The sequence below is a fragment of the Periophthalmus magnuspinnatus genome, chromosome 9 (genome assembly GCF_009829125.3).
Source record: "Periophthalmus magnuspinnatus isolate fPerMag1 chromosome 9, fPerMag1.2.pri, whole genome shotgun sequence".
NCBI lineage: Eukaryota > Metazoa > Chordata > Actinopteri > Gobiiformes > Gobiidae > Periophthalmus > Periophthalmus magnuspinnatus.
The window spans coordinates 8,687,575-8,711,257 of NC_047134.1; the positions used below are offsets into that span (position 1 = coordinate 8,687,575).

The 23,683-nt window shown below is 43.7% G+C and overlaps 1 protein-coding gene across 3 annotated transcripts in view; it reads right to left on the reverse strand.

Moving 5' to 3' along the window:
* Positions 1–87: 87 nt before the first annotated feature.
* LOC117375977 (membrane-associated phosphatidylinositol transfer protein 2-like) overlaps positions 88–23,683 on the reverse strand; it is a 105,695-nt gene continuing 82,099 nt past the window's right edge. The window contains exons 11-26 of one of the 3 annotated variants that reach the window (XM_055224056.1): positions 20,994–21,183; positions 20,085–20,204; positions 18,851–19,056; positions 17,875–18,050; positions 15,274–15,444; positions 13,748–13,900; positions 12,657–12,821; positions 11,021–11,296; positions 10,295–10,443; positions 9,419–9,535; positions 8,860–8,976; positions 8,633–8,781; positions 8,376–8,525; positions 8,130–8,310; positions 7,407–7,535; positions 88–2,545 (exon numbers count right to left, since the gene is read on the reverse strand). In XM_055224056.1, coding sequence (XP_055080031.1) covers positions 2,177–2,545; positions 7,407–7,535; positions 8,130–8,310; positions 8,376–8,525; positions 8,633–8,781; positions 8,860–8,976; positions 9,419–9,535; positions 10,295–10,443; positions 11,021–11,296; positions 12,657–12,821; positions 13,748–13,900; positions 15,274–15,444; positions 17,875–18,050; positions 18,851–19,056; positions 20,085–20,204; positions 20,994–21,183 — 2,818 coding nt within the window. In that variant the 3' untranslated portion in view covers positions 88–2,176. The remainder of the gene's footprint in view (positions 2,546–7,406; positions 7,536–8,129; positions 8,311–8,375; positions 8,526–8,632; positions 8,782–8,859; positions 8,977–9,418; positions 9,536–10,294; positions 10,444–11,020; positions 11,297–12,656; positions 12,822–13,747; positions 13,901–15,273; positions 15,445–17,874; positions 18,051–18,850; positions 19,057–20,084; positions 20,205–20,993; positions 21,184–23,683) is intronic. The other 2 variants (XM_055224057.1, XM_033972376.2) reach the window with 2 other exon arrangements.

The following is a 23,683-nucleotide window of genomic DNA, read 5'->3' on the forward strand; positions in this document are numbered from 1 at the left end:
AAAAACATAGTGCACTTTAATGCTAGACTGATATCTTGATGTACTTTTGTTCATTGACATTGATTTTGACCCAAAACATTAAAATCTTGTAAAAAAAAAAAGAACACGCCAACATGTTTTAGTATTATATAGTTTTTATACACTGTACATAAAATACAAGAGATGGATAAATGAACTCATCCAATACCACCCACATATACACCAGTGCAAGGAGGAGTTTCTGGGTTCTAGAGTCTACAAGGTTTTCCAAAATGGCCACCCCATGTTTGGGGAAGAGGCATTTTCACATAGACCAGTGTAAGGCAGAGGGAGAGTAAGGCCTCAGAATGAACAGGAGCTTAACGGGTATTTTACATTCGAAACCAAATCTGGCTAAAAATCAATTTACCAATTTGGAAAAGCAGTTATCCGGTTATATTCTCTTTCAAAACTAGAGAAAAGCTGCAAGCCCAGTGGCAGTGATTTGGGCATGTAGTACTGAGGTTTGGGAGGAAGTAGGTACATGTGATCTGGAGATCTGAATGATCTGAATGAGTTAGCATGTGGCAGCATGTGTAAAGTAGAAGAATGTACTGGCCTGTGTGAAGTAGCATAGTAGCAGTATGAGTTAGCATGTGTACAGTAGACATATTGCTACTGTGTACAGTAGCATGTATAGAGTAGCGTGTACAGCAGAAGTATGGGTGTTGTATGCTGTGATTGTCAGCGTTGGGGAGTATATTGCACGTCTGCCCTCACTCTCCAGGTGGATTGGTCCATCAGCTGTGTGATTAACATAGAAAACACTGTACACTGTACAGTCAGACATAAGACAGCACAAGTTTATGGAGTCCCCTATAAACACATTCATACAGCAGAGCCAGGCTGCACACTGGCTATAGGACCACCACAGATGATGAAGTTTTACTCATGTTCAGATTATAATCTGGTGAGATTACCATCAGATAAATACCAGTGCAAATATGAGCGGACATCTAATCTATATAAAGTCTACATAAAGTTCATTTAAAATAAGTTAAATTTGGATAACTATCACTGTCTGTGAATGTATCATAAGTAATGATTGTTCCATACAGTGGTCCTAAGCCTATAGTTTCATGATACAAATGGAAGGAAATGAAGTACATTTGACTAGATCTCCTGGTTTGTCTTAAGAGACAAAAATAAAACATATTTGTTCACCAAGTCAATACACTTTTAAATAGAAGTATAGTCTTAAATAGTATGACTTTGTCAAAGAGCACATCCTGCAGAGGATTAAGAAGACACTTGACTCTGGTCTGTGTACACATGTACAGTATGTACAAGGCTCTGAAGGCCTCAGCTCAACTGTACAGCTCTCCACACTGTTACTTTGGCACAAACAGCAGGGTTATGGGGAAGCGGTCTACGGAGGCCTGGAGGGACAATCCCCACAACACTCAGCACTTTGCATTCTGCGGAGACATTTAGTCTCTTTGTCAAAATTCATTTTATAGTTGTGCAATTGACTTTTTCAAATGTCTATTTTTAGCTCCTCACTGGTCCTTCAGGGGCACTGTAGTGCGCTGTGCCTCGGACAGATGCTCCCTTAGGGGTTAAAGGGTCATGTCCCAGTTTGACTCTGTCCAGATTCAGACAGGACAAGCCAAACTGGAGTGGTGCGTTCAGATCCAAGTAGCAGCTTGAGTTTGGACTGGCTCACACATTTGTCATGGTCCACCTCCACAGACAGGACTCTAATGTTCCACAATTGTGCTTTAGCCCACACCTCTGATCACATGTCAAGACGCTGCCCCACTGAACACCAGGGCAGAGCACAGTGCCTCAACAGTCTGTCACAGCATAGCACCTGTGTGCGCAGCTATGGCGGTTCAATTAATCACATTTACATTTAATAATAATAATAATAATAATAACAACAATAATAATAGTAATAATGAGAAATTGTGGAAACCCTATAAGGGACTTTTCCTCTTACTTGAAGAGCCAAGTATCATAAAGTGTGTGGATTGTAAAATCAGTACTGTATAGTGAGGTCTATCTCTCTGTGCTGAGGTAAGTGATTAGTTTGAATGGTGAGATTCTGAGGGCCCTCCACGTGTGACCCTACAGTGTGAGAGGAGATGGCCCCCACACCTCTCACATGTCCACAGTCTGGACCTTTGGGGTGCTCGGTCCATAGCCTGTCCCAGTATCATTTGGGGCTGAAGAGTCCTGGGTCCACCTTGGTGCTTGTACTCCTGCCCCAACAGCTGGCAGTGATGCTCATGCTGCGCTGTGTGGCCCCCTGGTGGCCGTAGTGAGCACCACGTTCACTGTCTGACTGGCTCTGCGTGCGCTCGGGCCGGTTGTGGCTGTGCACGTTGGCGGTGGGGGAGGTGGGGGCGGGCTGGGAGGAGATGGTACGCAGTAGGTGATTCCTCTTCCTCAAAAACTCGCTGTTGGCTCCTAGGCCGAAGCTGCTCTTCCTCAGCACCATGCGCGTGCTGCTGGACTTGGGCGGCCTTGAGCGGTGAGAGTACTCGAGCTGGGACAGGTGTGCCGCGTAGCCCTCTGTGATGAACTAGACACAGCACAAATACACTTTTTAAGATGATGCCCATCTCAACATGTTTTTTTTTCTAAACCATGGGCTCTGCAATTAATCCAGTTTCAATTGTGATTATAATATATCTCTTTAGTGATTACACACAATGTAAAAATTATAGTGACAGATGATATATCATTTTGCTGCTATACTGGGCTGATATTTGGATTTTTTAGGGTATCGGCTGTCAAACTTAAATCTCCATCCCAGGCCGACATTTTGTTTTGGCCCACTTGATACCTAATGAATACACAAAGCTTTATTTGAACACTTAAATGTGATGTGACTAGTTACAGTTCTTTTATAGATTTGCGGTTAAAAAAAGGCTGTGGGTGAGTTTGTAGTAAATTTTAATTAAATCATATAATAAAAAACAAAACACGGCCTACAGTGAGGCAAATAAGTATTTGAACACCCTGTGATTTTGCAAGTTCTCCATCCATCCATTTTCTTCCACTTATCCAGGCCAGTCTGAGCAGGGTCTCCCAGACTTCCCTCACCCCAGACACGTCCTCCAGCTCCTCCGGTGGGACCCCAAGGCGTTCACAGGCCAGCCGAGAGTCATAGTCCCTCCAGCGTGTCCTGGGTCTTCCCCGGGGCCTCCTCCCGGTGGGACACCTCCCTAGGGAGGCGTCCAGGAGGCATCCTGAGCAGATGCCTGAGCCACCTCAGCTGGCTCCTCTCGACGTGTAGGAGCAGCGGCTCTACTCCGAGCTCCTCCCGTGTGACTGAGCTCCTCACCCTATCCCTAAGGGTGCACCCAGCCACCCTGCGGAGGAAACCCATTTCGGCCGCTTGTATCCATGATCTTGTCCTTTCAGTCATTACCCAGAGCTCATGACCATAGGTGAGGGTAGGAACATAGATTGACCGGTAAATCGAGAGCTTCGCCTTCCGGCTCAGCTCCTTCTTCACCACAACGGACCGATACAGTGACCGCATCACTGCAGACGCTGCACCGATCCGCCTGTCAATCTCACGCTCCATCCTTCCCACACTCGTGAACAAGATCCCGAGATACTTGAACTCCTCCACTTGAGGCAGAGACTCACCACCCACCAGGAGAGAGCAAACCACCTTTTTCCGGTCGAGAACCATGGCCTCGGATTTGGAGGAGCTGATTCTCATCCCAGCTGCTTCACACTTGGCTGCAAACCGCCCCAGTGCCTGCTGCAGGTCCTGGCTCGAAGAAGCCATCAGGACAACATCATCCGCAAACAGCAGAGATGAAATCCTGTGGTTCCCTCCAGCCCCTGGCTGCACCTAGAAATTCTGTCCATAAATATAATGAACAGAACCGGTGACAAAGGGCAGCCCTGGCGGAGTCCAACATGCACCGGGAACAGGTCTGACTTACTGCCGGCAATGCGAACACAGCTCCTGCTCCGGTCATACAGGGACTGGACAGCCCTTAGCAAAGAGCCCCGGATCCCATATTCCCAGAGCACCCCCCAAAGAGCACGAGGGACACGGTCGAATGCCTTCTCCAGGTCCACAAAACACATGTGGACCGGTTGGGCAAACTCCCATGAACCCTCGAGGACCCGATGGAGAGTATAGAGCTGGTCCAGTGTTCCGCGACCAGGACGAAAACCACACTGCTCCTCCTGAATCCGAGGTTCAACTATTGGTCGAATTCTCCTCTCCAGTACCCTGGAATAGACCTTACCGGGAAGGCTGAGGAGTGTGATTCCCCTGTAATTGGAACACACCCTCCGGTCCCCCTTCTTATACAGAGGGACCACCACCCCGGTCTGCCAGTCCAGTGGTACTGTCCCCAACCGCCACGCGATGTTGCAGAGACGTGTCAACCAAGACAGTCCCACAACATCCAGAGACTTGAGGTACTCAGGACGGATCTCGTCCACCCCCGGAGCCTTGCCACCAAGGAGCTTGCCAACCACCTTGGTGACTTCAGCCAGGGTGATGGTTGAGTCCGCCTCCGGGTCCCTAGTCTCTGCTTCCTCCTCGGAAGACATGATGGGGGGATTGAGGAGATACTCAAAGTATTCCTTCCACCGCCCGACAACATCCCCAGTCGAGGTCAGCAGCTCTCCACCCGCACTGTAAACAGTGTTGGTGAAGTACTGCTTCCCCCTCCTGAGGCGTCGGACGGTTTGCCAGAATTTCTTTGAGGCCGTCCGATAGTCCTCCTCCATGGCCTCCCCGAACTCCTCCCAACCTCGAGTTTTTGCCTCTGTGACCGCAGGAGCCGCGGCACGCTTGGCCCGCTGGTACTCATCGGCTGCCTCAGGAGTCCCACGAGCCAACAAGGCTCTATAGGACTCCTTCTTCAGCTTGACGGCATCCCTTACTTCCGATGTCCACCGCCGGGTTCAGGGATTGCCGCCGCTACAAGCACCACAGACCTTACAACCACAGCTATGAGCGGCCGCATCGACAATAGAGGTGGAGAACATGGCCCACTCGGGGTCCATGTCCCCAGCCTCCCCCGGGATCAGGGAGAAGCTCTCCCGGAGGTGTGAGTTGTAGACCCCTCTGACAGAGGGCGCCGCCAGACGTTCCCAGCAGACCCTCACGATGCGCTTGGGCCTGCCAGGTCTGTCCAGCTTCCTCCTCCGCCAGCGGATCCAACTCACCACCAGGTGGTGATCAGTTGACAGCTTAGCCCCTCTCTTCACCCGAGTGTTCAAGACATGTGGCCGGAGATCAGGTGACACGACAACAAAGTCGATCATCGACCTACAACCTAGGGTGTCCTGGTGCCACGTGCACTGGTGGACACCCTTGTGCTCGAACATGGTGTTTGTTATGGACAAACTGGGACTAGCACAGAAGTCCAATAACAAAACACCGCTCAGGTTCAGATCAGGGAGGCCGTTCTTCCCAATCACGCCCCTCCAGGTGTCACTGTCGTTACCCACATGGGCGTTGAAGTCCCCCAGGAGAACAACAGAGTCCCCGGTCGCTCCCAGGGAGGCCGGGTACTCTGCACTGCTGTTTGGCCCGTAGGCCGACACAACAGTGAGAGACCTGTCCCCGACCCGAAGGCGCAGGTACGCGACCCTCTCGTTCATCGAGGTGAACCCCAACACGAAGCGGCTGAGCTGTGGGGCAATGAGCAAGCCCACACCAGCTCGCCACCTCTCCCCGCGGGCAACGCCAGAGAAATGGAGAGTCCAGCCCCTCTCAAGGAGTTGGGTTCCAGAGCCCAAGCTGTGCATGGAGGCGAGGCCGACTATATCTAGTCGGTAACACTCAACCTCCCGCACAAGCTCAGGCTCCTTCCCCCCCAGCGAGGTGACATTCCATGTCCCCAGAGCCAGTCTCCATGTCAAGTTCTCCCACTTAGAAATCACTTAGGTGCATGTCCACTGTGAGAGACACAATCTAAAAAAACCTCTGGAAATCACATTGTATGATTTTTAAAAATAATTTATTTGCATGTTACGGTTGAAAATAAGTATTTGAACACCTGTCTATCAGCTAGAATACTGACCCTCACAGACCTGTTAGTCCACCTTTAAAAAGTCCACCTCCACTCCACTTATTATCCTAAATTAGAAGCACCTGTTTGAGGTCGTTAGCTGCATAAAGACACCTGTCCACCCCATACAATCAGTAAGACTCCAACTACTAACATGGCCAAGACCAAAGAACTGTCAAAATGCACAAGAGACAAAATTGTAGACCTCCGCAAGGCTGGAAAGGGCTACGGGGCAATTGCCGAGCAGCTTGGTGAAAAAACATCCACTGTTGGATTATTAGAAAATGGAAGAAGCTAAACATGACTGTCAATCTCCCTTAGACTAGGTCTCAATAATTCTAAGAAAGGTGAGGAATCAACCCAGAGCTACACGGGAGGAGCTGGTCAATGACCTGAAAAGAGCTGGGACCACCACTTCCAAGGTTACTGTTAGTAATACACTAAGGCGTCATGGTTTAAAATCATGCATGGCACGGAAGGTTCCCCTGCTTAAACCAGCACATGTCCAGGCCTGTCGTAAGTTTGCCAGTGACCATTTGGATGATCCAGAGGAGTCATGGGAGAAAGTCATGTGGTCAGATGAGACCAAAATAGAACTTTTTGGTCTTATTTTGAGGAACAACCTCCTTCCCTCAGTTAGAGCATTGAAGATGGGTTGTGGCTGGGTCTTCCAGCATGACAATGACCCGAAGCACACAGCCAGGATGACCAAGGAGTGGCTCCGTAATATCAAGGTTCTGGAGTGGCCTAGCCAGTCTCCAGACCTAAACCCAATAGAAAATCTTTGGAGGGAGCTCAAACTCTGTGTTTCTCAGTGACAGTCCAGAAACCTGACTGATCTAGAGAAGATCTGTGTGGAGGAGTGGGCCAAAATCCCTCCTGCAGTGTGTGCAAACCTGGTGAAAAACTACAGGAAACGTTTGACCTCTGTAACTGCAAACAAAGGCTACTGGTGTACAGGTGTTCAAATACTTATTTGCAGCAGCAGCATACAAATAAATTATTTAAAAATCATACAATGTGATTTCTAGATTTTTTTTAGATTATGTCTCTCACAGTGGACATGCACCTAAGATGAAAATTTGAGACCCCTCCATGATTTTTAAGTGGGAGAACTTGCAAAATCACAGGGTGTTCAAATACTTACTTACTTCAACTACTCTCACTTGATATATATCGGCCCAAAAATATTGGCAGAACTTATTGGACATCAGTTTCTGTGGGTTCTAAACAATCTGTCGATCTCTAAAAATAAATTCTGTTCCGCAAAACCTAAAGCAAAGCTGCTCTTCTGATATTACATATTCTTTGTCAATATTTTGGTCAAATAATTATTTTATAGAAATTGAATCAATGTATTTACAATATGAATTGGTTTCTCTAAAGTACCTGACACTGCTGCTGCATCTTCTTGGTGGGTCGGCCCACAATGTAGATGTGAGAGGGGGGCAGGCCAATAGAGCTGTACACAGAGATGTCTTTGGTTGAGCCGTACCCGGCGATAATCTTCATGCGAGTCTGTACAGACACATGACAGGGTTAGGTTTACGGTTATGATGGTTATTATGGTTACTACGATCACTATGGTCTCTATGGTTACTCTATTGTTATGGTCATGGAGACTCCCTAAAAGTATTTACATTTTTAAACAGGTCTAAACAACCTTGGTAAGACAAAACAACTTTAGACCTAAAACTATACCAAAAACACATCCAACATGTTTTATTTACCATTGATGGAAAAGCCATTTTGTTTGTTGTTATGCTCATAGATGTTGATGTTTGACAATAGATTTTTTTCAATATCAGGTTAAGAAGGGTTAGAGTTAGGTTAAGTTTCTTAACCGGGTCTTTGCAAAAGAAAGCTGTAATTGTTTAGATAGAAAAAAATCATAAATAGAAGTATTAGCCAACTGTATTTCACGGATCACAAAAACAGTGCAAATGTTTCTGAGCCTAACATTATTACATCTGCTAATTATGAAATGAACTCTCTCCATGCACAATACAGCACGCATCAGTTAGTTTTGATCGACATGAAACACTAAGCCCCGAAAATGCTGAGAATTTAGGGAGTCGCTATTGTCATGTGAGGTAGAGCATAGCAGCAGACCTCAGTGAGAGCCTTGAGAAAGTTGGCCTTATGCCTGAGTGGATCGTGCACCAGCCCATCACAGAAGGACACGATACCGTGGGGGAAGTTGTGTTGGGAGAGCCAGGCCACCACTCTCTGCTTCTGCATGTCGGGACGGCCTGTCACATAGATGATCATGTAGCCAATGTCCTGCCAGTGCCTGCACGCACACAGTACACACATTATCTAATATGATTCATATAGAGAGTCAAATAACAGCCGTACCTGACCACGTCTACTGCTCCTGCACGCACTTTAGGGTCACTGCCCATGATGGACACACTGGCTGCAAATGAGCCATCGATACTGAACACCACAAACTCTGTCCCACGAGGCACCACAGTCAAGTAGCTGTCCGCAAATGTGTGGTCACCTCTGAGGAGCACAGGGCACAGCATTCACATATACAGCTCTCACATACACAGCTTTAACACAGTCTTCAAACTGCTAATACTCTTTTGGGTTTTTGTTTCAATACACACCTGACCACCATTTTAACTGGGTACACTCCGATGCCCAGACGCTTGTCATCTGGAATGTTGAAGGACACTCGGCCACTGCTGTTGGTCACCTCAGTGCTGTAGTACACCCACTCTCCAGAAGGAGGTTGCGTCATGATGTGTAGGTCCACCTGTGCAGAGACAGAACACTAAGTGGAACGTTCTAAGTATATGACATATTGTACAGTGTCATGCGGGTGGGTTCAGACCTTCTCTCCAGCTAGAGTGACCATGTCCAGGGGTCCGTACATGAAGCGCCCACTCAGCATCTGTGGGCTGTCCTCCGGAAACACAGCATCGTTCATGCGGTGGTTAGCCGTCACGTTCTGTCAGAGCGAGAGGACACATGTGAAGGACAGTCCAGTACAGATCACAGATTTAACACTGGTAAAAGTCCTTAAGGCGAGGTTTTTTTACATCTATGAGCATGTCTGAGCCTGCTAACACCTAACACTTCACCATGTTATTCTTTATTGTTTTGAAAATGCTATATTACATTGTGTGGGAGTATGGGTGACGTAGGCTTGTGGGTGAAGCATTCCACAGAATTTAACAGCTAACCATAAGGAGTGTTCGGGAGAGATCATTAAAATACTCAAACATGCATGGATGACATCTAAAACCTCTTCAGGCATGTTTTTGATGAGGGAACAATGTTATGACATGGTAGAAAGCTTAAAAAGAAAAAAAAAAAAAAAGATTTTGCTTTTTAGGGAACTGGGATGTGCTGATTGTAGCCCTCCTGAGCCGCGCTGTGTGGTCTCTCACCCTAATCTTGACGTGCGTCCTCTTGCGGAGCCACTTCTCTCTGGGTTTGGATGGAGTGAACTCTGAGACCTCCTTCCCGTCCAGCTCCAGGATACTGGAGTTCTCGTGCCTCATCACCTGCATGCACACACACGCACACATGCATACACACGTTGGGTTTCCATGCTTCTTGGGGACATTATATTGACTTACATTCATTTCCTGCAGACAGTCCCAACCTCAACTGATAGACAAATGGAACTGGTGCTATGCAAAGAACACTGCCCATTCAGGCCCTGTTATTGGCCTAGATCATCAGCGGTATATAATATTCCCTACAATGAAAACATAGTCCAACTCTACTAGACAATGCTGTCACAATACTTTCATGTTCATGTCTCTTGGTCTCATATGGTAAATTAAATGTATTCTACAACAATTCTACAACATTAACCATAGTCACTACTGCCTAACCTTAACCTAAACCCTACTTTAACCCACAGCTGAACATTAAAGGATCTGTCTCCAGATATGAGGTGAAATTTTTCAAATTCAATGTAGCTTTTACTGATAACATTTGTAATGCCAGTTACAAATTCTTAATTACAAAAACATGACTAACATATTGGAACATATATTTATGTTATAATTTGGTGTTTTGGGTTGGCTCTCTTATCCAAGCAGAAAGCGGAATGAGCCTCACATGAGTCTCTGATTTGGGTTGCCAGTTTCAATGCTGAAATCCAGTTGGTTTAAACCTAAAGGACTCTCTGCTGACCTAAACCCCAGTCATCAGTGCTAGTGCAGGCTCTGCAGCTCAGTGAGTGTATTCATTTGTGGCATAAACACTTGTATGTGAGAAGAGCTGACACTACAGAAAAGTGTCCCAGCACTGACCTGTCTGAGAAGGAAAGACACCACGTCGGTGGATTCCCAGTACGAGGCATGGAACAAATGCGGTAGTGCCACCGTGGGGAAGGCCGTCAGAGCATCAGGGCAGTACAGGGCAAAGTCCAGACGCTTAGTGCCCCACCAGCGAGCTGCAACTACACACAGCACTGCTCAGTACACAGCACAAGTACACAGCAGAATTACACAGAGGCAAGAAGGAATCTCAGAGGAGGGTTAATCTCAAGTGATCCTGTCCCATCCCAGTATTGTCCAGCCGCTGCAGAAAGAAGGGGTCAAAGGTCAGAGAGAAGTCATGATTAGTACAGAGGTGACAGACATGTGGTGCTGCTGTGAGAAGACCCACAAGTAACAGAGGACAGTGCCTGGGCACTCATCAGGTGAGAGGCTTCAAATCAGAGAGGATGTATGTGATTACTGTATGATTTAAATTACCTAATGTGTAATGAAGTTGCACCCATAAGAAATACTATTGCCCAGTTGAATGTAATGTAATCCGAAATCCAGACATAGAACCATGTCCAATAATGTGATTTAACTAGATAAGAGTTGCTCAAAGTCACATATTAAAAACAACCACATGCACCTCCTGAACAGCTGAAGCCTCTGTACATTTAGAGCCTAAATCATGGTTAGTCCTGTGAGGCAGATTGTTGCAAGGTGAGAGTAGATTTTCTCATGCAGATTGTAGCGTCCCGTCCTTCTGCAGAATACCTTGGTCTACTTCGGCCTGAGAGTCCAGAGACACCAGATCTAATATGGCACATTCCAGCCCAGCAGACAGGCAGCTCTCCTCCTCACCATCACCAGGAGGCGCACTCTCCCCGTCCAGCCCCTGGTCCAGCTCTGGCTCCAGGTCTGGAACTGGATTATGGACAGGTTTCTTGCGGGACTTAGGAGGGCTTTTCAGCCGGAAGGACTTTTGGGAGGTCAGGGCAAGTTGGGACAGCAGACTGGAGCTTTTAGACTTGGGTACTTTGGTTTCTGTGGCTACATGGAAAACACAACACAGCAATATACAGTTCAAGCAGATGCCAGAGTGTACTGTTCAGAGGACCGGGGTGCTTTCAGTGAAGGTCCTAGCTAATTATTTAAGAAAAGGTTGCATTCGTGTTTTATAAAGGGAAAGTATGTAGTATGTAAGGTCATAAACATGACCTAAATGTGTCCCCAGATATGAGGGCAACATGTTCAAATCAAATTTAGCTTCTACAGGTTGGAAGTGCAACCATGACATATCTGGGGTCTTCACGGGTCAAAGGTCAAACTTCAAAACAGTTAAAAAAGTTGGAAGTTAAAAGTGAGAGATCGATCAGACCACACCACTATAACTAAGAAAAGACTACATGTCCTTTGCGGTGTGCTTGTGGTCCCCGACAGGATGAGGACATAAAACATTCATCTTTCCAGAGAAAGTGAAAGGTGAGGTGTGCATGCACCAGAACACTGGAGAAATGCATCCTTTTATTGCATTTACATAGAGACAGAGGACAGTGAAGGTGGAGTGTGTTCATTCCACCACAAGAGGGAGACAGAGTAGGTCTGCAGTGAGTCCAGTGGGCTTCAGATTTGGGCAGGCAGAGGTGTGTGAAGGAGGGAGTGAGAGAGTGTTAGAGAGGAGTCAGAGAGAGAGGGAAGTGCTGCTGATACTCCAAAGTACAAAAGTAGTTCTGTTATTCTTTTAGCATGGATAACTAGCTGTGTGAAAGGAGATCTACCATGACTGTTAGTCTATATTTACTACCTAAACGATGTACAAATAATGTGTCCAAAGAAATTATGAAAAAGGGGAATTATGATGTTATATACAAACTCGTATTACTTTTAGAAGCTTTTAGTATTGTACACAGTTCATAACTTATGATAATGTATAGATAAGGCTGGGTTTGTTTCAAACATTCTGCTGGAGACACTAGTCCTTAGCATATGTCCCCTATAAACCACTGGAGCTGAGCTTGAGACAGAGGACATGTTGTCCCTGCCCCTTCTGAGTCTGAATCTGTGCAGTGAGAATGGCGAACATGTCCCTCCTGTCCCTCCTTCATGCTGAGACAGATGTGTGCAGAATGGAGAACATGTCCCTGTCCGTCCTTAGTGCTGAGACACATGAGTGCAGAGTGAAGAACATGTCCCTTTCCCTCTGTAGTGCTGAGACACATGTGTGCAGAGTGGAGAACATGTCCCTTTCCCTCCATAGTGCTGAGACACATGTGTGCAGAGTGGAGAACATGTCCCTGTCCCTCCTTAGTGCTGAGACACATGTGTGCAGAATGGAGAACACGTCCCTGGTCCTTTCTTAGTGCTGAGACACGTGTGCAGAGTGGCGGCAGTACTGCAGGTGGACACTTACTGTTGGCTATGTTGGTGGCAGTGTAACTGTCTGCCATTCCTGAGACCTGGCTGGCAATGCTGACCTCACTGGCCCTCCGCTGGCCCCGGGACAGGGGCCCCGTGATGGGAGACGAGGGGTACGAACTGTCCATGAAGACACCACCATGAGACTGAACAACGTCTGCTATTGGTCCAAACAGAGATCATGTTAGACACACATCCACAGAGGACAGGACAGAAACGTCCAATCACAGGCCAGCTCAGGGACACTGGGACACTGAACCTTCCTGTAGATTTGGATCAAAGACAGAAGCAAAGGACAACATAAAATGCAGATGCAGGACATAGATGTCCACAATGACAGAGTCCTGGGGTCAGAATGTGTAGATGTGTTCTGTAGGAGCTCTGAGCAGTGGTTAGTGTTAGCGCTCACACCACAGGTCAAAGGTCACAGCAGAAGCTAAACTCATGGAGTTATTCTTCACATGATGAGCAGGCACAACACAATGGAACACAACCACAAAAAGGAGGCACAGTATTTCAATGGCTCATGAACGCCAACACAGGCAGGACATGTGTTTGATTAGGGCAGACATGATTAAACTATAAAATGAGTCAAACGTAAAGGGCCTGTATTCAATTTTTCTACACGTATTTGAGCAAAATGTGCCTTGCCTCAGTACAGATATATTGTATAAGCAACTCTTGAGGTCAAAATAAGTCCGCTGTGTACTGTCTATATCTACATATATCTAATGACAATTACTATTAGCTTTGTTTACAGTGATGCCAAAAACTCCGCTCTGATCTCTAGAAAGTTGTATAATGCACGTATAAACTCATTGCAGTGAATAAGAAGAATGTGTAAAATGCATAAGGTAAGTGAGAAATAACTTTGGACCACTGCAAACTGTTTAAAATGTACTAGTTCTATTTTTCACATTGTTAAAACTGTGAAAATCAAGTGCCTTTAGCCTGTGTAGACTAATCCTAAATGTAGTTTGGAGCCATGGGAATACTGACGCACACAACACTGCACCCAAGCATCTCCACATTCAGAGGGACAAAATGGGAGGGGACGGAGGCAACTGATTGGACGAGGCTACACACACTCCAGGGTGGTGGGCGTGGCTTTGAGGAGGCCGTCCTGCCAGCTGAGCACGGGCACTGGGATGCACGTCTCGCTGATGGTCTCCGGACAGCGCAGGGACAGCGAGGGTCCACTGTCCAGCAGCAGGGGGGCATGGCTCTGCACTGTCTCCACTAGGGTGCAGAGGAGTGCGGGGGGGAGGGGAGACACAGAGACTTGTGAGGAAGGACAGTGACAGGGGAACACCATTGGTCAGCGCCACTCCTTCAAAAAGCCACGACTACTGCAGTACTTGTTCTAAATTCTTGTCTAAGATCTTAGAAGATTGGCTATATAAGTAAACAGTTAATCGTTGTAATAGTAGTTATGTCCTCATGACTACACACTTACCAGAGGCTGTGGGCATCTCTGGTATAGGCCAGAACTAGACCAAACAAAAGGTCTTAAGTCATAAAAGTGAGGCTAACTAAATGTAAAGTGCATAGACTAAGAAGTGGGAAGTGGGAAGAAGTTTTCTTCTTCCCACTCCTTTTTGGGCAATCGGAGATACTCTTTTTTTTTTTGGTGTGTGTTTTGCTGTCTGTTTTTGTTTATTTTTCCTTGTCTCTTGTATCATGTTGATTGACATCGATTGTGGCTGCCTAGGCTATGCAAGAGAAAAGATGTCTATTTGCCCAAGACAAATAATAAAAAAAAAAAAAAAAAAAAAGTGCATAGACTATACTTTTCAGTAAAGTATAATTAACATGATCAACTAGCTTTCCTATTTCTCTATGGTGGTAACCTACTATTGTAGCCACAGCTACCCTGAGGTAAAATGATAGCAGCAAGGCTGCCAATCTCGGCCCCTCCGACCACCTACTTATGGAAGGACAAGTTTTGCCACTGCTGCTCCACTGTGGAGCTTTGAATTCCTTGAAGGTGGAAAAGCACTCTATATCGACCATTTACCATTTACCTAGTATTCCCATCCAAGTACTAACCCGGACCAGCCCTGCTTAGCTTCTGAGATCTGACGAGATCAGCCTTTGACAAGCAGGTATGGTTGTACATGGGCAACAGATACAAAATTATTCTACATAATCTACATATGACATATTACCTAGCAACCATAATGTTAACAATATGCTAAAACAAATATAAATTTAGGTTAAATCAATAGCTAAACTGCCAGACACTTGTCTTTTTTGGATAAAAATTTTGTATACTGATGATTCAATTAAGGAATTCAATTTAGAACTCACAACTTCTTGGATTTTTCAACTGATGTACTATCCTATCAAACCAAGTCAGAATTAGAAAAACCTGTCATATGCACTTTAACATTAGTTAGCAAGCATAACTAGGCTGCAGCATCCATCCAACATTGAATGCAAAGTGAACTGCAGCTATACTTTAGTTGATTGAATTTATATAATATGGGTAGTTTACCAAAAAAGATCTGAAAATAAATATCTTTTAATTGTATATTTGATTGTATATAAAAACATAGTCATACACCGAATTCCATGTGGTGTATGTGAGGCCTTGAGCAGCCTGCACTTACCCAGCAGAGCGGAGTTGCCGTCTCCCAGAGGGAAGCGCTGGTAGCGGGGCACGTTGAATGGGGGCAGGAGGTGGAACTTCTTCTCCAGTAGAGGCTCCAGGCGAGAGGCTGATGGGTCAGCTGGGTGGAACAGGTTATACACTTGCTGACAGGCCGGACGCAACTGAGCCACTGTACACATGGAAACAGACAGGATATCAATGTAAAGACTAACGTCAAGTTTTAATGTTGTTTTATCTCACTATGGTGGGTGGAGAACCAACAGCCTAACGATCAACTTGATGCATTGTGTTGGGAACTATTACATGTAATAATTCTATGTCTATTACATGTAGAGTAAAAAATACATATTCAGAATGCTAACTTTGAGTAACTGTGCAGTTACTGTGTTCACATTACAGTTACTTTCCTAAAATAAAAGGAATAAATTGCAAGTTTAGCAAGTTAGGCTTTGAATTCCAGAAAGAAAAGTAGAAAAAAGGTCTTGTGGTGCTTATGTGTAATTTTTCCTTCTGTAGTCAGTGATAAATAAATGCATAACAGGTATGCATTTATTTATTTATTTTGTCACAATACAAGAGTAATAAAGTTGGCAAAAGAACACCGGCAGACAGGCAATCTGTGCTAAATGTCAAGGTCAGCAATACACTACTGTTAGGAGACGGGGCTATCAGAGATGTGAGCCACAGAGGAATCTTATCCCAGTCACTGTTTCTGAGATTACAATACTCCTGCCAAAAGTTTTGTCAATAGACCGAGGAGTTGAACAGCTGATTGTGCACGTGGGTGCAGTTGACACCAGAATGGAACAGGTTGAAATCTTGAAAAGGGATTTCATTAAATTATTTGAGGAGCTTGATAAAGTGGAGGTTAATACATTCATCAGTGGACCTCTTCCTAGCATAGACAGAAGGAAGATGAACAAATTTACCCGGCTGCTTTGGTTGAACACATGGCTGTTCAACGCATGTGTGGCCAGAGGATTACACTACATTGAGAACTTTGATCTATTTTGGAAATGAGAGGACCTGTTCAAGAGAAATGGCCCGCACCTGAGCAGAGGTGAAGTGAGAGTGCTGATGTATAACCTCCTCCACCCTCTGAGGCACTAGCCTGGACAGGGTCCTGGACCAGTGTCTGTGACAGCCCCAATAGAGGTTTCAGTCCCAGCTAATTGCAATGAGTTTGCAGTTCTTTAATGGCAAGGTTCAGGACATTAAAAATGCCATCAATTCCACAACGCAAATAACATCCCTACAGCCACCAAGTAGACACTTACAACTGACTTACTTTTCACCTGTAACTGACAAAACTGTCCAAGAGATGGTCACCAGTTAATCTACATGCTGCCTCGATGTGTTACCCACTAAATTTCTAAAGTCTATGCTCAACAGGTTAGACTACTGTAATGGCCTGCTCACTGGCCTCTCCAAATGAGCTGTAGTACATCCAGAACGCTGCTGCACGTGTCCTGACTAGAACTAGGAAGTACGAGCACATAAGTCCTATGCTCAGGTCTCTGTACTGGCTTCCTGTAGCTCAGAGAAAACACTTTAAAGCAGCTCTGCTTGTGTGCAAGTCTCTCCATGGCCTAACACCAAAGTACATCTGTGACATGTTAGTGCTGTTGTGGAAAAATTACAGTTCTAGTTATCCATCTGCAAAGCTCGGTGAGTTTTGCAATACAGGAAAAAAGGTTTATTGTTTGTTACAGCAGATACAGACAGGACAGGGCCCAGGCCTGCCCAGTCCACAGACTGGTAGCTTCCCGGCTTCTCCCCCAGTTCCCCTCCCAGTCTAAGTCTCAACCCCCCAACCAACCACCCTGAGCATCTGAGCTCTGACTATTTTATACCAGAATGACAATGCTACATACATTTCAAAGCAGAGTGACTTTTGTTTCACACCCATATGATAATGAACTTTTACACTTAGACAGGTAGAATAACAGCGAGTTTCCTGTGGGATGGAGATAGAGCTTCACACATGTTAATGTCTGGTCTGGGTCGGGCAGACTGACACAGATCAAATGCTTTTTAAATACACAACATAACTATACTTAAATTTCTATCACAGTGCCATATGAACCATCTAGAACACTGAGGACTTCAGGCACCGGCCTCATGCTGGTGCCCAGAATCAAGACTAAACATGGGGAATCAGTGTTTCAGTTTTATGCAATTAAAACCTGGAACAATCTTCCTGAAGATGTGAGACAGGCCTCTACTTTGACAATGTTTAAATCCAGGCTCAAAACAGTTCTGTGTATATGACTGAAAGGTTTTTATTCTGCACTTTTCTCCTTTAATGTAAATTTTATTATAATTATTTGTGATTATTTATGTTTTGATTTGTGTGATTTTAATGTCTTTCTTATTCTGTAAAGCACCTTGAATTACTTTGTGTACAAATTGTGCTATACAAATAAACTTGCCTTGCCTTGCCAGTGCAACAGTCATAAAGCTGTTTTAATCCTATGTCACATTTTTAACTCTATAATATTATGTGTAATTATCAGTACGCTGACTGGACCAGGCAATGGGATTCAATACAAAAATACATCTCAAAGATACACATCTCCAGACTTTGTTTGGAGCTTACCGTCCAGTACGGGAATGACAGTTTTCCGGAGTGCCAGCACGAGCCCCAGAGGAGAGCCGAACAGAAAGAAGTCTGTGACCTCAAAGTCAAACTTGCCCAGAGCAGCTCCGTCCAGCATGGTGCTGCTGCTGGAGCGGCGCGACACACCATCACTGCGCAGCACACTAGAGTGGAGACTGTAAAACACAACCACAACAAGTCAGAAAAAATAAACTTTAGTATACACACACACAGTTAAAATGGTAGGTTAGACTACTCATGTGTCACTAAAATGTTGTTTACATAATTTTGTTTAGGATTTTACAAAATATCTTACATAATTGTCTCTAGTTTAATAGTTTTGGTGAATTTATAATTTTATTTCCTGGTTGGACATGGGCAGCAGATGTAATATTTAGAGGAAATTCCATAACTGTTATCAAGCAACCATACCACATACGAGGGCAAAAGCTCATCTAATTAACACTGCAGTCATTTTTTGACAAATAGGTGACACTTATATTTTGTAAAATAAATGTTGAAACTGTCATAAAATGCCTCCCTTGTACATAAACTGTCACTTCTTTTTGGATGGAATTTTGTGTATAGATGACATAGCTGGATTCCGTTTTAGAACTCAGTAGTCCAATTTGTTTTTACAAAACAGTTTTGTAAAACTATGAGTAACTATAAGAAATGTATTTGCAATGTGGTTGTAGGAAGAGTTTAGGTGTTTAGTCCCACTTAATTTTGTGTACTGATGACATAGAGAGAGGGATTCCTTTACAGAACTCCATGCTATTTACTTAAATTTTTTTGGCCAACTTTTCTTCACAAACCACCATTTGACTGATGTAACCGTGATACATATTTAGCACAGGTACTATCCCACCAAACCAAGTAATAATTAGAAAATCATCAGTCGTATGCACTTTAAACATGGCTGCACAGTATAAAGAAGATGACTGTTCTTGCATATTCCAGCCAACCGCCACACCTGGAGAGGAAGGCCTGGTGCTGCTTGATGGTGTCCAGCTCATATGTGGAGGAGTCGCTCCTCTTACGGGCCAGGGGCTTCTTCTCTTCGCCTGTGCTGGTGCGGGGGATGTCTATGTTACTGCGGCTCAGGTGTCGGCTGCCCTCTAGTGTGGGTGATGAGGAGCCACAGTTTACAATGATGCCTGGAGACAGCAGGTCCTGGTCCTACAACAGCACAAATGCATATGTTAGGTACACAACATGTCTTAAAATGATTTATTAAAGGAACTCTATGTAGCCTGCACTCTTAAACTGAACCTAGGTTGCCAGTTCCTTAACCTGCAGATAGAGGACACAAACAAGTTTTTCTCAGTCTCAGTATATGGACTGAGACTGAATTTCGGAGCTTTCATGTGAAAGCTCTGAAATTCAGCTGCAAAGGCTGCACTAGCACTGATCAATGAGGTACTGGGGTTTAGGCAGTGACGGTTCGGATCAGAGAGAGTCCTTTTAGGTTTAAAGCAACTGGATATCAGCATTACTTTGCATTGGCGTTTCATGTTTAATTTACAATAATGTCAATGAAGAAAAATGTCTATATTGAGCATAGGTATAACAGAAGTGGGCTGAGGTAGTGACCCTCCCACAGCATTCAGCTCCATCCAAATGAAACCAATCAAGGTTAGCAGTTATAGCGGCTAAATTGGAGCAGAGTTCCATATTTGAAATTAAAGTGTCATATTACAGTTACGTCTGGGTAATGTGATCAATCTGAGAAACTAATTTTTCAAAAATGAAAGAACATGGGAAAGACTGAAAGAGTTATTTTTAAATTAACTGTACTTTCAAACTGTGTTTTCTAAATCCACATAAACTGAAACATGTCAAAAGCACGTCAACAGGCCTTTTTGGTGATTGCAGAATCAGAAATCAATCCGATCTGATTAATAATAATATATATATGGTGAAGCATTTGTTAATGTATAGGTAGCAGCATGGCTACTGTCAGATAGAAGCTTCCTGCATATACCTCTTAATGACTGTTCATGATGACATATTTTGCTGCTAGATGATTTAACCACAAGCCTGCAAGGTTATGTGGTGTGCAGCGGCAAATAGGATTGCTTTACTCCAAACCAGGAATTGTGTTTGTCCAATAGTTACTAAGAAGGCATATCATAATTCCAAATGCCTTTATTTATTCATGGCTTATAAAGGATGACAAGCTTGTATGTCCTCCACATGTGACGTACCTGCACACTAACCACACTGCCTCTGCGGCTGCTGTTCTGGCTCTCGTTCACAGTTTGGTTACTACTGCACAGAGCATCAAATCCCAAGATGCCCCCCACACAGTCCCCGATCAGACACACCTACAGGCAGAGGGACAAGGGACATACTTTAAGTCACAGCTATAGCCCACATGTGCAGTCCTAAGCAGCAGTGGAAAGTAACTAAGTACAAAAACTCATGTTACTGTAATCAAGTAGCTGTACTTTTTTGAGTTGATTTTTAAACATGCTTTTAAATGTACTTTTATTTCTAATCAAGTAAAATTCCAGCCATGTTGTAATTAGCTACATTTAAAATCATATTAGTTACTATACAAGTCCCAGTTGTCCTAATACATCTCACCGCTGTCTCTCTACTATACCCATACTAACACAAACTGCTATTTTAATACTTTTCCATGTGTATTTTTATTTACAACTTATGTACAATTTTCGCAGCAGTAATAAATAGAATATAATAGTTGTAATGTAATAGAATATGATGATGTCATAATTACAAATGGATGGCAACAGCCCTGTATATCTCTATGGGAGATTTACCGTTTTTGAAATAAATATACAAATTTACGATCCACCTCTACATATGCTGATGACATAGGTAGAGTATTTAGTATTCAGTTTTCAAACTCAGTATACTTCCTGTATTTTTGTACTTTTCTTCTTAACTTTTTTCCACAAACTGCCATTTAACTGATGTAAAACTGCAAAAATATTTACCATAGGTGCTATCCCACCAATGTAATCCTTAGAAAAAACCTGGCATAAACACTTTAATGCTAAACTATATGTATTCTAGAATGTTGTGATCCCATGAGTGCATATTTTCACTACTCTTTCCATCACGGCCTGTATAGCTGAGCTGTTAGACACCTGTCCCGAGAAGGCAGCCCCATCCAGAGACTTGAGGAATTCCCCGTAGACCTGGTTGGCGCGAGCAATGACGGTGGACACAGCATCCTGGTACAAGGGGGAGGAGGTGGCCAGGAGGGGCAGAGCGGCAAGAGGGATATGGTCCTGACTGCTGGAGAGACAGCCCTCATCGTAACTATAAGGGCTCAGGCTGCAAAACACAAAATGCCAGAGAGAATGTGGGTATAGTGAAGGGATGAAAGGTTAATGGCAAAGGAAAGTAAGATCTCAAATTGAACAGTTGCAATTAATGGCACTGTACCTTTTTACTGTCTTACAAATGTGAAAATCCAAACTCTTAAACTGTTTATTTTTATTATTCTTTTTGCATTCTGAGCATCGTAATTATTCACCGCGAAGTTCATAATTGCTTTTCACATCTTTCAAAAGCCAGAGTAAAGTGAAGCTAACATTGACTTGCATGCACTTTCTAACTCTTGAAGAATAAAACACTACGCTGCAGACATACTTTGACCTCAAGAGCTGCTTATACAATCTATCTGTACTGGGCAAATTCTTCTCAAATACATGGGGAAAAAATTGTCCCATAGTCCAAGTATGACTAAAAGAAATACATGTCAGCCATTAATTGTTTTTTTCATAGTTTTTGTTTTTTAACTGTTAATTAAAATAGAATAAAACTTCTCCATTGATTTCAACTGTACTCAACTCAGCCTTTCGGCAGTATATACACATACCCAGATGAAGCCAAGGTGTCTCTTAGGTAGTTTTCACTCATGTTAGTGGGCTCTGTGGACTGACTCCGTGTGTACTAGGTTTGATTCTGTTTCCTTTACTTTTGGTTTATCTTTGTTCACACACACCACGCATCATTCACCCCAATCAAGCACCATAAGCCACATTAGAGTCTATCAGATGATCGCCAAACTTATTTCTGTGATAACGCGCTTCAAATGGACAGAGCCCCGTGAATATGTGGGCATGCTCGCTTCCCTTATACGAAGTGGTCTTTTCTTTCACCTGTGGCTAAATACACCGTGAGGCCTGTACACACTGGTGGTGGAGGAAAAGCATTTGGAACGACACACAGACAGACCCAGGCTCACCTGTGCAGATAGAGGCAGGAGGAGACTAGTTTCCTTCTGGAGGCAGATAAGTTGATCCTTGTCAGACAGTGCAGTTTATGTCAACCTCACTAGAGGCAGTGTGAAAATGACCTTATTTACACTTCAACATAAAGATGTAACTATAGCTATTTTTAACCTAAAACATTTTAAAATCTTCTACTGTAATCAAGATGAACACTTTAACTCTGTTTAATCTTTTTAACTGTTGCTACCTTAACGCCTGTGTAGTCCTGCAACTTTGTCAGAGCAGAACTGTGTCATTTCTTCTTCAAATGGGTTTAAAAAAATTGGCCAGTTCTTCATTTTGATGGTTTTTATCAATAATGGAAATTTGAAAAATTGATTGTATTAAAAAAAAGTTACGTTAATTTCTTTCTCTAACTCTATCAGGTGAATATACTGATACCAAATTTATTTTATTTTGGTCAATAGGCTTTGTTTTAGTAAAAAACTTGACCCTCAAAATGCCCTGTAACTCTTAATTTCCATCACTGTACTTGACAAACACTATTTGATCCATTACCAAGTGGGACTTGTCAAAATTTAGTGATTTTTATTTATTTTTTTTATTATTTTGACTGACAGCAAAAAGTTAGGTTGAAATTCCTCTGGGATCAATTTGAGTCCAATTTGTTTCCCTTATAACTCAGAATAACATTTTTAGATTTGGGCTCTATTTTTAGAGCCCAAATCTGACTTCAGAATAATACACTGATGCCACATTTATATTACATTTATATATTTAGTGCCAATAAGCCTTGATTATGTGAAAAAAGTACATTTTTTGACATTATAAGGCCACCTAACACTGAAATTACATGACTGTACTGACAGAAAATAGTTGGTGAATTAGAAGGTAGAAGTGGTCTAAGTTTAGTGTAGGTGCTGTTTTGAGAAAATGTCAAATTTTTGAATGAGAGCAAAAAGTGATGTTAAAGTTCCACTGACCCCAGCCATTTCCCCATTCATTTCAATGGGACTCAGTGAATCCTGCTTACATTTCTGCATTTGGCCTTTCATACCAACTTCTTTCAAACTCCAGACTGACAACACTTATGAATATTTACTTGATTTTGGATTTATCAGTTTTTCATAGTTTTAAACCCCCAAAACCTCTGCAAAAAACAAGTGTTGACATATAGTCAGATGATTTTTTTCCCCTCACAAATCCACCTTTAATGAAAAGTCAGAAGTTTACATACAGTAAGATGACAATTTGGGAAAACTCACATGATGATGTCATGTCTTCAGAAGCTTCTGGGGTTTATGGATAACGTTTGAGTTCAATAGAGACACACCTGTGGATGTATTTGAAGGCACACCTGAAACACACTGCTTCTTTGTGTAACATCATGCGAAAGTCAAAAGAAATCAGCCAAGATATCAGGAAAAGAATTGTGGACTTGCACAATTCCGGTTCAGCCTTGGATGCAATTTCCAGACACCTGAAGGTGCTACATTCATCTGTTCAAACAATTACACACAAGTGTAAACACCATGGGCATGTCCAACCACCATACCGCTCAGGAAGGAGACAGGTTCTGTGTCCCAGAGATGGGACAT